Source organism: Cervus canadensis, chromosome 13 (assembly GCF_019320065.1).
Source record: "Cervus canadensis isolate Bull #8, Minnesota chromosome 13, ASM1932006v1, whole genome shotgun sequence".
NCBI lineage: Eukaryota > Metazoa > Chordata > Mammalia > Artiodactyla > Cervidae > Cervus > Cervus canadensis.
The window spans coordinates 59,347,946-59,366,065 of NC_057398.1; the positions used below are offsets into that span (position 1 = coordinate 59,347,946).

General features: G+C 38.0%; 1 protein-coding gene across 1 annotated transcript in view; it reads left to right on the forward strand.

Moving 5' to 3' along the window:
* The window catches only part of USH2A (usherin), an 893,901-nt gene that overhangs the window by 555,623 nt on the left and 320,158 nt on the right, over nucleotides 1-18,120 (forward strand). The window contains exons 39-40 of the mRNA XM_043484771.1: nucleotides 8,571-8,721; nucleotides 9,331-9,473. Of these exons, the coding sequence (XP_043340706.1) occupies nucleotides 8,571-8,721; nucleotides 9,331-9,473 (294 nt within the window). The remainder of the gene's footprint in view (nucleotides 1-8,570; nucleotides 8,722-9,330; nucleotides 9,474-18,120) is intronic.

Here is an 18,120-nt window from a genome sequence, read left to right on the forward strand (position 1 = left end):
TCAGCTTTTCCCCCTTCGCCTCCCTCGTCACTCCCAATCCCTTATATTAGAAATATTTCTTGGTTACTAAAATGTTTTCACCACATGCATACACAAAAGGTAACTGCGAGGTGATGGGTGTGTTAATTAACTTGTTTGTGATGATCACTTCACAATGCATACATCTATGAAATCATCACATTGTTACACTTTAAATATACACAGTTTTACTTGTCATTTTTACCTCAATGAAGCTGGGGGAGGGAAAAGAACTACTCATAAAAAGTGGGGGGAAAATAGAATAATATCTTTTTTGTGTCTTTTGTCTCTCTCTCCTTAATAAAACTGTTTTAACTTATTTAACTTAATGTATTTTCAGAGCATAGGATGCTGCCTGGCTTATGAGTAGACACTTGTAAATTTTTATTTCTTTATATAAATTATATGTAACGGCTTCCCTGGTGTCTCAGATGGTAAAGAATCCACCTGCAATGCAGGAGATTTGGGTTTGATTCCTGGGTCAGGAAGATCCCTGGAGAAGGAAATGGCAACCCACCCCAATATTCTTGCCTAGGAAATCTTACAGACAGAGTAGCCTGGCAGGTTATAGCCCATGGGGTCCCAAAGAGTTGGACATGACTGAGAAATTAACACTTTTTTTTTCATGTCCTATCTTATATAATAACTATATAAAACAATGTTAAATTTATATATTTTATATACTTATACAGTATATTGTATAACAATATTAAATGTCTTTTAAATATACATTTGCATATGTTTAATTGCATACTAATGTTTCTAATGCTACATACTTGCATTATTATGTATTGTATATACAGTCATACCTAAATATACACATGTATGAAATATTCACTCTGTTGGAGATACTGGGAAATGAATCATTCATACCTTACTATAGGAGTTCAGCTTATATCTGAAATGGTAGTGCCATTCATCCCTATTGACACAATAATTCTGAAAAGCAAAACTAAAGGTGCATTTATTAGGATACTTGGAATATTATTTATAATATCAAAAATGATATCATTCTACATGAATACCAGCTTTAAGTGAATGTTCTACATTTGTAGAAATATTACATGCAATTATTTTGAAACATTATGTTACTAAAACTATTTAATGGCATAGAAATTTTCACTATATATTATAAAGCAAAGTTTACAAAATAACAGAAACATTGAGCATAATGCTTTTTAATTATATGTGGAATAAGAAGAAAGAGATGAATCTTCAATAGTATAAAAATGGCCATTTCTGGGTAGTGTCATTATGGATAGTGTCATTTTCTTTGTTTGGTAATTTTCAAATTTTCTATCATGAACATATTTTATAGTTAGAAAAATACATGCTTTTAAAAGGGGTCACTGTTTAGTTTGGCAAGAACTAATCATTTTCTTTAATCATTTTTGGTGAGCAATAAATGGCAACCCGCTCCAGTGTTACTTCCTGGAAAATTCCATGGATGAAGAAGCCCCAAGAGCTACAGTCCATGGGGCTGCAAAGAGTTGGACTTGACTGAGCACACACAGACAGGCAGACAGACTGAGTTCTCAAAATTTGTTAGGTGCTCTAAAGTTTACCAACAAAAATGAAAAACAGATCTTTGTTTTCAAGTAGTTTATATTACCATTACTTTGGTGTACTATGGGGAAAAGAGGATTACTGGTTAAAAATGCCTGAAATTCTGTCCCTAATGGTAATACCAGCTTTTTCTCAGGGACTCATAGACAAGGTCACAAAGAGTTCAGTGTCATTAGCAGGAACGACCACATGTACCCATTGCCCAAGGTTGTCCCTGTTTCAAGCCTGCTCCAGCTCAGCGCATCCATGTTGGTTACTTATAGTACCCTGTTTTATTTTCAGAAGGTCCTGATATAGACAAAAGAGTATATTCACCATAAGTTTTGTAGAAATAACCTATTTTTAGGTCTACCTCAGGGGCTTCCCAGGCGGCACTGGTAGTAAAAAATCCCACCTACTAATGCAGGGTACACAAAAGACGCGGGTTCCATCCCTGGGTCGGGAAGATCCCCTGGAAGAGGAAATGACAACCCACTCCAGTTTCTTGCCTGGAGAATCCCATGGATAGAGGAACCTGGCGGGCTACTGTCCACGAGGTTGCAGAGAATTTGATGTGACTGAGCACCCACACTCCCTATCTCAGAAACAGCTAACCAACAAGAGTAATAATGTAAGGGGGCAACTTAGGAAGCAACTATTTTCCTACCACTGGTAATGATTAGACAGACACCTGAATACCACTTTTCTGGGATGTTTTAGGCAAGAATCCTTTATTTGATAGAAAGTGAGACTTGATAGTTAGCTGTCCTCCAAATTTAAAATGCGTTGACCATTCTGTGGTCACTTCCATGACATACCTGTAGATAACACATAATATTTAAAAATTTATTTCTTGTACTAATGTAAAGACCTCTCTAGGTTGCATTTTACTGAATTTCTGGCTTTAACTCATTCTTGAGTTACTAGTACTTCTCATTCGTACTAGTAGTTCTATGTGAGGTTCCTTGTAGATAATAAGGAGATGCTGTGATAAAGAAGTAAGACCAGAAAACTACTGTTTAAGAATATGACTTAGATGGAAGGTAAATCCGATCTTTACAAAAACTAATCTATTTAATATTGTAAATGGTTTTCTTTCATATTTACTTAATGTGTTTAATATTTATTCTCAATTATAAATCACCTACTAGAACAGGCTGTTTTGTGGTATAAAATTAAGAGCACTGTCCTTGAACTTAACCAGTTCCTGCTTAAATCCTCACACTGCCAGCAACCAGTTTTGTGATTTGAGATAAAATATGAAACCTGTGAGCCTCGGATGCTTTATCTATACTTTAGAGAGATAATGCTACCATTTCATCCTGTAATTCCAAGGATTAGAAATAATTATGTTAAAGTGCCTGGCACACAGTATGTGTTCCAAAAGTTAGCTCTTATGAGAGACGCTTTGGCAAACATTAAATATGTTTTAACCTACTTGTCACTGTTTAATGCTGCTGTTTGTACATCCTTGTGCTCAAGGTTGACTGTCCATTTGTTAGCACATCTGCATATTCCTCATAATTAATATCTTTTTTAATGACATATGGTTTAGTGACGGGAAATGGAGTCTTGCCTTCTGTTTTCAATTTGTTTATGACTCAACGACTCAATAGATGTGTCTGAACTTTAATTTTCCATTCTGGGAACTAGAATTTAAAATCCTTGCTCATATGTAGCTATTTCAGAAAATGAGAGGAAAATGTGTACTCCAAGGATTTTGACTATGTGCCAGGCTATTCAGCAATGCAGCCAGGATGCATAGAGATGAAAGGCCATGGTTTCCCTCATGCTTACAGGGAGAGACCTACGTGAGGATGCCAACAATCAAATCTTTGAAATCAGAAAGTAGTTTGGGCTGGGATGAAGTCAGATTTCAAGCGAAACCACTAGGAAGCATGACATCTGCTTGGAGTGAGCGTGGGCAGAGATGGTACGAATCTTGGGTCCTGGAATTAGCCTGAGGACAAAGTGACTCCACGTGACTGCCTAACAAAGCCCTGTGATCTTGTCTGTTCCTCTGAAACCCAAGGTCCAGTGCATATTTGGTTGTGAACTTCTAACTTCTAAAGCTCCTAAAGCACTTAGCCCTGTTTTACGCTCTATACACACTCTGTGTTACTTGAGTCATATCTCTCTTTTACTTAAGTATTTGGTGCTCTCAACTCCCTTTCTATTTATTCTGCCTTTCCCTGTTCTCAGCAGAGAACCTTGTGCAGAGTGGCATTCAGTATCTTTTATTACAGGTTTGAGTTTAATACCAAATACTGTAGACTTCTTTGATATCTTAATGTAGAATTTGTATTTCCAGCATTTTGAAATGTATACACAAACACCCCAAAGTCACACTGTAGTGGTAACAAGTCGGTGGACTCTCCTGAGACACTGGTGCACCTGCGAAGCCCATTGAATTTGTTGTCTCCCCACAGGTTTCCTCTTTGGGTGGGTCACTATAGCTCAGCAGTCACTGGCCACGTGAAAATAAAGCTTCTGGTTCTGCTTTTCAGAGCTCCCCCTCGAGAGTTCTATAAATCTGTATGGAGCAAATGTTTGGGGCATTTTGTTTATTTAGGGGGGCGTTTACACATGTACATCATTTAAAAGTTTAATAAAATCAGACATCCTAAAGATTATACCAACTAGGCTAGTCCCGTCTGTGATTTAATTTATTGTTTCATGTTCTACATGCATTTTGCCTTCCTAAAGAGGTTGAATTTGAAATTTTACAAAGAACACTCTTGCTTGAATTTATAGATTGGACTAGCTCTTTTATCCAGTTGCCGTGTAGAATTAGTATTTACTGGACAAGATGTGTTGATTCAGGAGGTTGTCTGTGGAGTGCTTGCCTCGTGAGGGTCATATTAAACTTGAGAGAAGCTTTTTGAGCAACATAGCATCTTGGAGACAATATATCAAGCTGATAGATACACGGCTCTTGTGTTAAGAAACCAGGAATGGAATTATGGCTGGTTCCCAGTTATTGCTTTGATGCTAAGGACCCTCAGAGGAATAGGCCTAGGATAAAAGGGGTTAACCAGAGGAGAAAAAAGGTTTCCAGCACTCAGTGTTACTGAAAGCAGGTAGAATGAATAGTTCTATGTCAATAATTCAAGATGATCACTTTGTTAGGAAATATTTGGGGATTCTATATAATCAGAGTGTGACCAATTTAATGGAGCACATTTTCTTGTTATCACTCAAAAGAGAATCCACAATACATTATTATTATAATTATTATGGAGCATCTTCTGGGCACTTTTTCCTTCCCTGACAGCACTGTAAAGTAGTTCCTAACACTTGAAGGATGTTTTGGTGTAAATATTTAAAACTCTAATATTTTTTCATGCTGATGACTTATCAGAGCTATCTTCTTCAGAATTTGGATTGTCGGTGATATTATACTCCTTGACAGAAAAATTAGACAAAAAAACAACCAAACAAGGGGTGTGGTTTTATGTCATACGTTATATGAAATCTGCACAATATTTTATGCCCAGGCTCTCTTGATATCTGTGCGTTTTTATACATCAATGAAAGAATATATATCAAATAAGATCATCATTATTATAATTGTGTTCAAAGATAAAATAGCTCTTAAAAAGTTTTTAGCAACAAATGTCCCTTAAACCAAAGATTTATAGCTAAGTTACTGAGTATCTGGCCATGGACATCCAGCCATCTTATTGCATTTCCCAGGTATGTCCCCTTTCCACACCTGAAAAAACTACTTCGTACCATTTTTTCCCCTCTGTTCAAGCACCCAGTTCATCCTCATACTTTGGCACTGAGTGGAAGCATTTGCTTTTATTTTGCTCACTGAGAAAATGGACACCATCAGAAGAGCTCTTTGCTGTGTTCCCATCACCAGATCTACCATCTCTGTATCTGCAGCCTGGGTCTTCATTCATTTCTGCACAGTGGTGGGCTGTCCCTGCTCTATTCCACAGCCCATGTCCACTGGCTCTCAACCCTGATTTGCCTTTCTCTGACTCACACACAAGAACCTGGCTCTGGTGATTAATTATTCTTCTTTCTCCTACATAATCATCTCCCTCGATCTCTTCTGGATCATTCCACGAAGCATGCAAATGCTGCAACTTCTTCCAGTATTTAGAAAACCTTCCCCTGATACCAGAAGCTTCTCTAAGTGTTGTCCCATTTTCTTCTCCTTTTAGAACACAATCCTGCAGAAGTCTCCTAGGCTCATTGTATCAGCTCTTTCTCTTCTCAGTTTTCCCCAATCAGACTAGGACACCCACCACTGCACTGTGTCTGTTCTTAGCAAGGTCATGTCCAATTGGCCAAATGCAAAGCTTAATTCTTAGTCTCTTCCTTTCTTAAACTCAGTGCATTTGACGGAGTTGATCCGTCCTTCCTTTCAGAGACACTGTCTTTACTTGGCTCCCAGGGTGCACTTTCTCTTAACTTCTCCCTTATCTTACTGATCCCTCCTGTAAGTAAATCTCCTTTATTGCAGAGGCCCACTCACCTCCCTCAAAATTTTGGTGCATCCCAAGCCTCAGTGCTCAGACCTCTTCTCCACTCGCTCTGTCTGCACTCACCCCCTTGTTGATTTCAAGTCTCAGCTGTGAAGTGCCACATAGACTTTGATCCACAGTTCCTGTCTAGGCTCCTGTGTGTGACATCATCCTTGGTATAGTGCTGAAGTTATGCAATACACTTGTCCAATGTAGCATAGACCAAAGGGAACTCTCGAATCCCCTCCACATCCCATTTCTCCTCTCAGGTGCCATTCACCTGGGTGCTTGGGCCAAACACCTGGCATCATCTTTCCCTCCTTTATTGTCTACCAGCAACACATGCCACACTCAACCGATCCACAGAATATGCTGCCACCTCAGCCATGGCACTTGAACCTAATCTGCTGTCATCTGCTAGCCCTGGGTGACCGCAGTGGGTAACCTCCCTGCGTCCAGCCTTGCCCCCACGCCTCCCTCACTTAGCACAGAATGGCCTTTATTTGTTTAGAATCAGGATGTTTCCTATAGGAAAACCCCGTCCTAGCTCCCAACCCCATTTACAATGGAATCCAAAGTCCTCATTGTGACTTCTAAGGTGTGGTCCTAGGAAGACACTAAGGGCTTTAGATGCCGCCTCTCTCCAGGTCCCCCCTCCACCCCCTTCCCTTAGTCTGATTTAGCAAAACTAGCCTTTCCGACTGTTCCTTACACACCGTCTGTCCTTTCTCTTCCTCGCTGCCTTTGCCACGACTGCTCTCTGCCTGGATTGCTATCCCCCCAGACATTCTCATGACTTAATCACCAAGGTCTTTGCTCTAATGTCACCTGATGACATTTTCTTCCTATGGCTCATCTGTCTAATCTGAATTACTGTGCACCAACTAAAACCCACGCTCCTGTTGACTTTCTCACCACAAAGCCCTGTTTCACTCCTCACCTGAGCACAGAGCGCCACCTGGTAGGATCTGTGGTTTGTTTGTTCATCACTGCGTCCCTCTGTTGACGTAAGTTCCACAGGGTCAGGGGCCATGTCTAGTGGACTCAGTGTTGTTAACCCTCCATACGGAGAACACTACTTTGCACAGAATCGGGGCTCAGTAAGTGTTTACTGAATAAATTAGTGAATTATTGATGAACTCAGAACTCTTACAATACACTGATGAGACATGGATTCTACTTCTTCCATTTTCATCACTGTCCATTCATTAGCTTCATAGTTCATAAGCCAGCTCTCCCAAATTGGAGAGTATATAAAAGTCAGACACCGTATCAGGTTATGTGTAAATGGAAGCAAAAATGAACCCCGATAGTTGTTTTCATCATTTTGATTCCTATTCCTCCTTCAGCAATAGCTTTGAGTAATCCTTGGTTATTAAGAATTTATATTACAGTAATCAGAATGTCCCTAAAAATTGCATTGTAGTAGTACTTAAATTATGCTAAGGGAAGTTCAGACTAGTCCAATATAATAATAACAATAGCTAACAATTAATAATTACCAGGACCTCAAAAAAGGTGATTATTTACATTTCTTTGATCTTCACAAACATCCTGAAAAGGCAAAGTGTAACACCCATTTTAAAGACAAGAAACATAAGCTCAGAGTTGTCTGGTGATTTTCACAAAGGCATTGAGCTGTGCTTGATTTGCTTTAGAGTTTCTGACAAGCTTTGGAACACACTCTGATATGATAGGTTCATTCAAGTTATACCTATTGGAAAAATTAATAACCAGAATCTTCTTGTTTGTTTTTTAATTTAATTTTTAATAGAATAGGCTTCACTTATTTCTGTTAGGCCTTCTAGAACTATCCAGATAGATTTCCCTGCTAGGTTTTATCAAACTAGTATCCTGAATTCAGGAATAATTTGCCAAATTCAACTAGACTAGAAAATGTCTGTGTCCCAACTTGTAACATATTTGAATAAAGGCAGCATCACTGTGAGAAGGGGCAATTGAGTATACAATACATGGAGAAAAAAGGTTAGTTTTTACATTTTCATAAATAAGAATTAAGACTGGAATGTGCTACTTTCATTGTAGAAAAATAAAATTTTTAATAAACCTTCCTCAGAAAAAAAAGTTGATTGTCTTTGTGATCGTGGTATGATTAAAGAGACAATGGTGACATCAGTGGAAGAAATAAAAGGTCTGGACTCCTTCCACTGTTCAGCTGCTTGATTGTTGAGCAAAGAGTTAATTTAAAAAAGGTATTTTAATATTTGCTTCACTAAATCCCCTCCATGTTTTCAATTAGAGAAACAGAAGTACACGTGGGGATGTGCTATGTATTCGTCTTGCTCTTTGGGGGCTGGCTTTTAAGATGGAAATACTCGTGTAATTGTGTTGAAATGAAGAATGAGGAAGTACAGTAGTTCAGGAATGAAAATGTTAAATTAAATGGACCATGTTTAACATTGCTGCTGATCCTGAGGAACAGTTTTTCCAGTATATGGAGCATCTCGATTCCATCCAGCATATGTTCTCCAGTTTGCTCTGCTCTAATTCATCCCTGTGTTTCGACAGCTCCAGATGGCGTGCTGCCTCCGAGGCTTTCATCTGCCACTCCAACCAGTCTTCAGGTTGTCTGGTCTACACCAGCTCGGAACAACGCCCCCGGCTCTCCCAGATACCAACTCCAGATGAGGCCTGGCCACTCCACCCATGGGTTTCTAGAGTGAGCATTCTACTTGTCCATCCTTGTGTCATCTGGGTTATACAGTTTAGCCATTAATTCACTTTACCTTAACTTGGTAACAATAGGTAGGTCAGTTCTCATTTGCAACAAATAAAGGCCCCCTTTTAAAAGATCCAATAAACACATACACACACACCCCAAACCCAAGCAGTACCCTAGGAGATAATTATTTGCTTTGCCTAAGTATCTATTTTTAATTTATAGAGGCTTAAAATAAGATTCCTTCAGCCTTTTCATGAATGCATGTATATGTCAAAAGCAGGCATATACCAGAACCCCACAAAAACTGCTGCCTAACTATGGCTACAAAATTACAATACTTATTCCACAAATTCCACGTGGCATCAGTCTCAAGACTAGAATTTACTCCATACTGCTAGAATTTCCATTTCATATAAATGGAATTATACAAACCCTTAGCCAAATAGCTACTTATTTTAAAAGAGATATCACAAGATGACAGAAAATTGCAGAACTGAGAGGTACATTGACATCCCCTGAAAATTCTTTCCAATAAGATTTTACTTTTTAAAAAATTTCTTTGAATGTCTCAGCCTTCCTAATTTTAGGATTTCATTCCTCATATAGGCTATTTTCCAATCCTTCTGCATCGTTAAACTATGAAGTGAGAGATCTCCAACCGTACACGGAGTATGAATTTCGGTTGGTTGCCTCCAATGGATTTGGCAGTGCCCATAGCTCTTGGATTCTGTTCATCACCGCAGAGGACAGTAAGTGGTCTGAAAAACACACAGCCAAATATCTTCTGCTTTAGAACATCTTAAAGTCTTTAATTTTTTCCAAAACAAAGAAATAAGCCTCCTGTATTCTCTTGATATTGAGTGACAGTAATCTTTTCCAGGACCAGCATGGTGAGAGTCTCCAGAAAGAAGAAAAATGTGGGTTTGGAGGGTTGGAGAGTTAGGCCTACCAACAGGAAGACATAATTCACAGTAAATTATGATATGGCCCCATGCAGTCCTTCAGCGCAAACCTAGGTGTCCTGAAAGGAAAATGTTATCCTCTTCTATTCTATGGCTAAGTATTGCAAATGTTCTCTGCAAAAAAGCATGAAATATGGACCCTACTTCATAAGGATGCTTAGAGGTCATTATAGATTAGGATTGTCTTATTCAACCAATACAGGGAATTTTCTAGATTTTTATGGAAGACTTACATTTGCATATGTATTTTTTTTACTAGGTTATATAGAGAAATACATGGTTATCATATTGAGTTTTATACAAATTGCCTCTTGAAAAAGCATATATATGGAAGTATAACTTTTTAGAAAAGTTAGAAATTAAATCAATCTATACAGTGTGAAGGAGGACACTGTATCTTTGAACAATGAGGTTTTTAGGGTTAATCTTGTCAAGTCTTTTAATCAGAAGCTTCTTAGAAGATGTTGCTCTGTTGGCCAATTGCCATTCTAGCTCTATATCCAATCAGGTCCCAAGTGACTTTCAAAAGGCTGGATATTAATCTCAAAAGGCACAGTATATGAAACAATATCAATTGTATATGAGATAGATTCTTTTATGTCTACAGTATCCTTAATTATATTATTTTAGTGAGAATAAGACCTTAAATGAGATAGAATCAGAACTATCTGCCTTCCTTAATGCTTACTTAAAAAAAAAAAAAAAAGCACATGAGCAATAATATATAATACTTCCTTCATTTCTCCCAAATTGTAATTACTCCCAGGGAACAGCCTAGGTACTTCACAAGGACACATCCAGGCATTTTTTCTCAAGGGTACCATTTAGTAAATTATCCGCACAGTGCAGTAAATGACACCCATGTTCCAAAAAGCATCAGTGCACCACTCAACGTACCTACACCTCTTTTAGTGAGAACATTACATGTACTCTGGCAAATATGACAATATGAACACCTACTGTATACAGATGTCTGAACCAGAGAGCTCACAACCAAACTAGGTTTCTGAAGAAATATTTCGTTTTTAAATCAGCTGAAAACAAATATTTTTACTATCCTTAGATAGTGCATTCTTGATGGCATGCAATGGAGGTTAACTAAAAATAATTATTCGCCCACTGCAGAGGTGATGACGCCATAGAGCTCCACATTAGAAGAGGAGAGAAATGACTTCATTTTGGCACCCACCATTTCTGTTTCGATAAATCCTGTTCCGATAGATAGGGGACAGCACTTATATTTCCTCCGTGGTGATCGTTATGGAATAGGCGCCAGATTCTCCTACCTACAGGCAGGAAGTTAGTGCATTAAGTCCCAGACACAGTAAAGGCCCAGTTAGCACAGCGCCCTCTGTTGAACAAACTTCTCTCCTGCCTCATTTTACCATGAAAGAGCTTTTACAGACTCTGTAAGTGTTTAGAATTTTCATGCACGGAGATTTGGCCATCTCTGTGGCTTTTAGGGCCTGAGATCAAAGTGAATAGTGTTACCCTTCATCTTCCTTCATTAAGAATTAGTAACACTTGATTATATAGCAGGTCCTAACTCCTGAAACCCAGTCATCATTTTCATTGAGATCCTTTCTCTGAAACACTGACCTCTTCCTTCTCCTGCTTCACCTGTGAAGTCACACACCCCAGCAAAGGACTAAAGACTGCCGGTTTGCCCTTCCAGGTTCACTTAACAGTGCATGCTCACCCCTAGACATAATGACAATGGCCTATATATTTTGGGTGTCAGTGGAGATGGATACCATCTCTGAAAGGATGTGCAATTGAGTTGACAAAGACAGAGGGATTGGCACTGGGCAGAAGCAGTTTTTCTGTCAAGGCTTCAAAGCCTTGATTATAAAACTACCCATGCTGACAGCTCCATGCCGGGATTACACTTCAAACTTGATCCTAACCAGCACCTCCCATTCAGCAAAGTGCAGTTTCCAATGTAGAAATTCTACATATCAGCTTACAGAATGAAACAGAGAAGTCATCTCATACCCACATTTAAATTTCATACTATCAGTAGGCACCTTTCCACATCAGCCAAAGCCCTCAAACTTTCCAGTGCCAAAAAAAGGTCACCAGTAGCAGTGTTTTTCATATGATACTGTGAGAGCGTGATTTCATCAAGTCTGTGATACAGCTGAAAGCAGAAAGAGAAACCTGGGCAGAAAATGACCTAGAGCTAGAGAAACAAATGCTTGCATGCTAAAACAGGTTCTCAGAGATGGAGAAAGGGGTGTGAGGAATTTTAATAGATTTTTTTTTTCCAAATAATTTGTCATTTACATCAGTGGGCCACCAATATCCAGTTCCATGCATTTTTAAAAATCTAGTGTGCTTATGCCAAATAATAATAATGCACATTTCCTATGAATATTTTAAATCCAGTTAAACTTGTGTTAATAAAAGATGTTTGTTCCAGCCAACTTGGTCAGTATTGTGTTCGACTATTTGTAACCAGATAAATACAAACAACGCATGATTTTTTTTTTTAACATGCTTCTGGCAGTCTCAGTACCCAACATGCCTGCAGCCTACAAAAATGCACTAAGATTGTGATAGATTTAGAAGCATGGGATTAATAACGTGAAGACACTTACCCATCAGCTGAAACTTTTTGATATCTATTAATAAGAAATAGCCGTCTGTTCTGATTGTATTATTTGTCCCTCTCTCGAGTGTCTACAATTGTTTTCCGTGCAGTGCAGGCTGTAAAATCGAAGTTGGCTGGAAGGGAAATTTTCCTCCAACTTCAGTTTAACTGTGCATGCCTTTTTCTGCCTACAAAAATGTAGGCAGATTTTTGTAAAATATGAGATAACTCACTCTTCCTTAAAAATATGGATTCCCTAGACTAGTAAAATTCAGCTTTCTTCCAGAGTTTCTTGGCTACCAAGATCAAAATATGAAATATCTCTTTATTTGAGTCATTTTAATAACAAACTTGTATACACAAACAATTAGGTCAATCTGATGAAAATGAGATTCTTTTCTAAAAATCACTTATCTACCTCTAAAACAAAACAAAACAGAGAAGACAAATTTTTTCCGGAGTTCACCATTTAGTTGTCATATATTTTTAAAAGACTAAAAATTGAATGACTTTGCTAAATTTATAGTTTAAAACTCCACATATATATTTTTAACCATTCACCTAAAATGCATTATTAAGTAAGATTTGTAGGATTTGGCTAGTTTATTCTCTAGATTTACTTAAATAATTTTCTCGTGTGTTCATTATTTTGCTAACAGACTCATTGTTCATGATCTTTGACTGAAATCTGCTAAAAAATAGAAAGATATATATTACCAACACAGTGAGATTTTCAGTAGTATTAACATACTGTATCTACTTATTATATTAGTTCTTATTGTTTTTTCCTTCCCATACTTTCAATGCACTGTGAACAAAGGATATAGTATCTGGATCCTATTTTACTTTTTTCATTAGCATTTTTGAGCAGTTTTTCCCTCTCATTCATCTTTAAGATTCTCATAGCAATTTATAAAGCAGTAATCTTTCTTCTGAAGTAAAAGAGAAAGACCTTGTGACATTCATTGAAATCTATATCTAACAGAGCACTTTTCTGCCTCGTTTGTTGTCAAACAAAATTCTACTCATCCCTCAAGTCCCAGTTCAAATGGTACCTTCTCTGTGAACCCTTCCCTCCTCATTTCTACCTTAGGATTTTGGTTTATATTTACTTGTGCAACGTCAATATCTCCTTCTGAATTGTTATTTCTTAGGACCTAGGGTTCTGTCTCATTTATCTTTGTAGATCCAGTGCTTGGTGGTTGGTCTGATATAGAACAAGTGCCGCAAATTGCTAAAGTACTGATTAAAAAGAGTTTCATATAAACAAATCCATGAAACTACTGACTTTCCTGGTGGCTCAGGCAGTAAAGCATCTGTCTACTATGCCTACAATGCGGGAGACCCAGGTTCAATCCCTTAGTCGGGAAGATCTCCTGGAGAAGGAAATGGCAACCCACTCCAGTACTCTTGCCTGGAGAATCCCATGGACAGTGGAACCTGGTAGGCTACAGTCCATGAGGTCGCAAAGAGTCAGACACAACAGAGTGACTTCACTTTCACTTTCACTTTTATGAAAACTTAAGCAAGCAAATCTTAACTGGGTACCTACCATGCTGGAAGGACTGAAAGTTACAAAGATGAATAGGACAGTTCTTTACTTGAGTCATCCACTGTCTGCTGGGAAGATACAGTAAGACAATAGAGTACTGTGCTCGAAGATGAGGGCAAGCTCAGAGGAGAGCTTCTCCCAACAACTCTGGGTGTCAGGAAAGCCTTCCCAGAGGAGAACACAAGGAGGGAAATAAGAATGATTTCTATTTGGGGTTCACATCAATATCAGATTTCAAATTTACTTCCTCGCCATTGGTCCAGGCCAGGAAAGCTATTGCTATAGGAGGTGCCCACTGACACAGGAGATAGGGCAGCTTGTAGAATCCTCTGCCTGTATGTCCGCCTCTGAATATGAGACCAGAAGGGTGAGGATGACAGGCAGATGTTAGAGGAGGAAATGCCAAAGGCGATCCTCATTCCTTGCCTTGGTCAGAGGCAGCCTGCTGGCTGTCCCTGTCATTCTGTCTTGACCGGGGTAATGAGTGTTCTAATCAGAAAGGTTTCTGCTAGCCCAAACCATGTGCTACTTCAAAAGGAAGACAGATATCTAGAAAGACTTCCAAAAGGAAAACATATTTTCTTCTTATTCTCACAAACTGTAATGGATAGAACAGCGAGTCCTGATGACAGGGGAAGTAAAGCTGTGGTATGAAATGTGATCAGTTGATCATGCTATTGTACTTCTAGAGGGGGATATTCCAATCACTTAATAAGTGTCTTTGTGCCTTTAAGAGTACTTAAATTTTACAACTAATATTGCATGGGAAAGATCTTTTTATTAGTGTGTTTTAGAATTTAAAGTCAGTCTGCATTTTAACAGTTTTCTAAGTGAGAGAAAAACAGAAACATTTGTAAATGAAGGTGGCACATATTTATATCAGTAGATTTTATTTTATTTAATGAAGAAATGCGAGCAGTAAGTCTCAGTAGTGCTGGCATGATGATTTTACTTTGCTATTCCAAACTTGTTTCCTAATTGCTTTATATATTAACTTCTGAATGCTGACATGTTTATCCTTGCAAACAGCGATGTAGTCTCTATTTTACCCACAAAAGAAAATCCATGATGCAAAGTAAATCATTCTGCTGATTTTGAGAGCAAAGTGGCTCTGTATGTATGTCCCTACAATAGTTTATTTCCCTGTTGCATAGATTCCCCCCCTCCAGGTTCTTGCATTTCCAGATTTTATAAAACAAATTAGTATCTTTATAGTCTTATTTTTATATCCTAAGATCAAAAGCCAAAAGTGACCAACAGAAAAATTATTTGAAAGAAAAATCATTTGAAAGGGTCAATTAATGAAAAATTCTATCCACCTGACCTTCATTTCCTTCTTGAATTCTTGAATCTGTTTTGGGCACATAAAGCCCACTGCTCTTTTGATTTTGGAACTTCTAGTTCTTTTAGGACTTTTTTCTTCCTTCATGAATTTTCACATTCACACATTTCATTCTCTGCCCCAAACTTTCAAGAAAGAATCCACCACCGTTCACCATACAACAAGTCCCCATTCTAGAAGACAAAACACTCTTCCTAATCTTCCTCTACTGTCCTGGTCTCAGGAGAAATAGAGAAAACAGTTCCCCAATACCAGCTCACCTACTTGCAGACTATAAATTGTATCCTTTTAATTGAAGCAACCTTGTAGTCTTCAGATGTTCCTTTTATTAAGCAATGATGCCCTGTTACACAGCCCTTTTCCTATTTTGTCAATTGTCTAGAAGCTGAATATTCACATACATGCCAAATGTCGGTGCCCATTTGTAATATTTGTTTTGGGATACAATGATTTTACCTCTGTATCATCACAAGATTAATTATTCTTTATCTTTAATTTATTGGTCCTATTACTTAAGTCTTTTATTATAAGCTGTCAAAAAACACCTTTTGGGAAGTATCTGGGGGTATAAATAATAAATTGATAAAAGAATTCATGATTAAAGAGGGAATGGAATCCATCACTCCACTCTTCTGCTAACATTTTCACAATGAATAGCAAGAGACTGTACAAACAATTAGCACAGAGCATACTGCTGTGTATAATCTATGTCCATGTATTTGCCGTGTAAAGGTTTACCATGTAAAACCTTGGTTTTTAATTCACTGGCAGATTTAGAGGATATTCAGTTATAGAGTTAATATTACTGAAAAAGAGCTTTTAAGCCAAGTGAGTTTTTAATTAAAATAGCAAAAAGCGGCTTCAAGGCAGTAATGAGAAAACCAAGAAAAGTGAGTGAGTGTGGGTAACTCTAGTAGCAAACGGTTTGTAGAAGACCCGTGAAAACCACTTTAAAAACCATTATATACACACAACAGATGTGTCATTGCAACTGTTTATTCTTTCAAATCATTTATACGCACACACACACGCACCCATCCTTCCCAACATACACACCTGAGTATAAAAATAAATAAGCAGACCCCTCTGTGAACAATCTCATTACTCTCTTTTAGGCTGGGGCTGAACTTTTGAAGCTGATGAGGGAAATCGTTTCCCATAAAAGATAATTTCATTTGCCAAAATGAAACTACTTTCCGTTATTAATGCTATAATGAAACAGCCTGAAATATGAATCAGTGATCTGAACAGAAAGGATGCTCCCGTTCCCCGCTCCAGGAGGGGAGTTCTCTAAACAATTACACCCATGGAAAGGGCTGTACGGTTGTATTTTCATCACTCGCCAGCTGAGCTGTGTGGCTGTCATACTTCCAGTCTCCCCTCCAGTGACAGCCGCATTGACAACATGTTATACTCCACATTGATTTTACAGTTAAGGAGCTGATTGTGATATATAGGGATTTTAAGAATTCAGCTGAGAGGCTGACTTTTGCCTTTTATCATTCCATTAAAATTTTATAACCATCTTTTTCATGTCATTTCATCCATGAATTCTTACTTTAGAAAGTGATAGCTACTGCTGTGAGCATAACTTTTCTCATGTTCAGAGCTTTTTATTGTATTAGCAAACTACCCCAATTATAGTTATTACTCATGTTTTACATAATTGTGGTGACCCTTTCAACCATGCAGTGGCACGCCGGTTGATTTGTATATAGAATTAGATGATTCGGCTTATCATTTTAAAGCACTAAATTGAAAGCGTGCCAGGAGTCGGGTTTTAACACTTCCTTAGCCAAAGGAGCTAATTAAGCTGCTTTCAGCATCCTCTCTTGAGTCACCGACTTTAAGGACCCTTCCTGCCACAAGAGCTGGGAGCCTACTCAGCTAGAGCGAGAAGCTAATAAAATGTATTCTGGGTTTTAAGGGGGAAAAATCATGCAATTGAAATTGAACATCTCTTCTTGCCCAAGATAAGAGATCATCTTTAAGGAAAGGCTGTGCTCTGTAGGGGCTTGAAGTGCCAGTTCATCTCATTATCCTGGATGTTTCCCTGATAACACTATCATCGTAGTCAAGAGAAATAAAAGGTTTATCCCCATCATAACAGAGAACAAACTGCATCATTGTTACTTTTCCCTGAAGAAGCTCACAGTTTGATAATGCACATATGATGAATAATTATGCAAGACCCCTGTGAAAACCCTAATAGAAAAATATTCTGATTTTTAAGTGTATATTACTCTTTTTTGAACAGGGAAGGGTGAGTTAGGGTTAGACTTGAAAGGCTCGATTCTCCACCATTGATTTTATGGACCCCAATCTCAGAGGATTTCGTTTTACAAAACAACATTGATATCTTACAAGACTTGCGCTTGCTTTTCTTTAGGAAAGAGCCAAATCTGGATGACAAGTATAAATAAGAAAGGATCTGTATTCCTATTTTGATATAATAATTGCTACTGCCGCTGTGTACCGGGGAGCAAAAGCAAGAAATGTCACAGTGGTTTGACGAAAGCTTCAGAATGAAAGCTAACAGCAGACTGAAACGAAAAATGTGATCCATCTCGGGATCACTGTACTTTCAGGATTTTTCTCTTCAAATAGGGTACATTACCAAATTGTCAGAAATGGCTTGATTTCAGGGTTAGTGCAGTGTAACAGCTTTCGTCTCTAAAAGTAATTATGATTCTACCATCAGTCCAGTTGGTGACAAATATGTGAATCATGTTGTGTAAAAATATGCTCCTATCACCAGCTATGATTGTGGTCCTTGGCTCCGCAAAGCCGTGGTTGCGTTTAAAATTTAAACCTTGGTTATAACACTGAATCGCACACACACATCATCAGTGCTGTTTTAAACAATTACTAAATCCAAGTCTATCTTTTTTAAAGATTTTTCCATAAAATCTAATGTTCACAGAAAAATCGCATAAATGTTCAAATT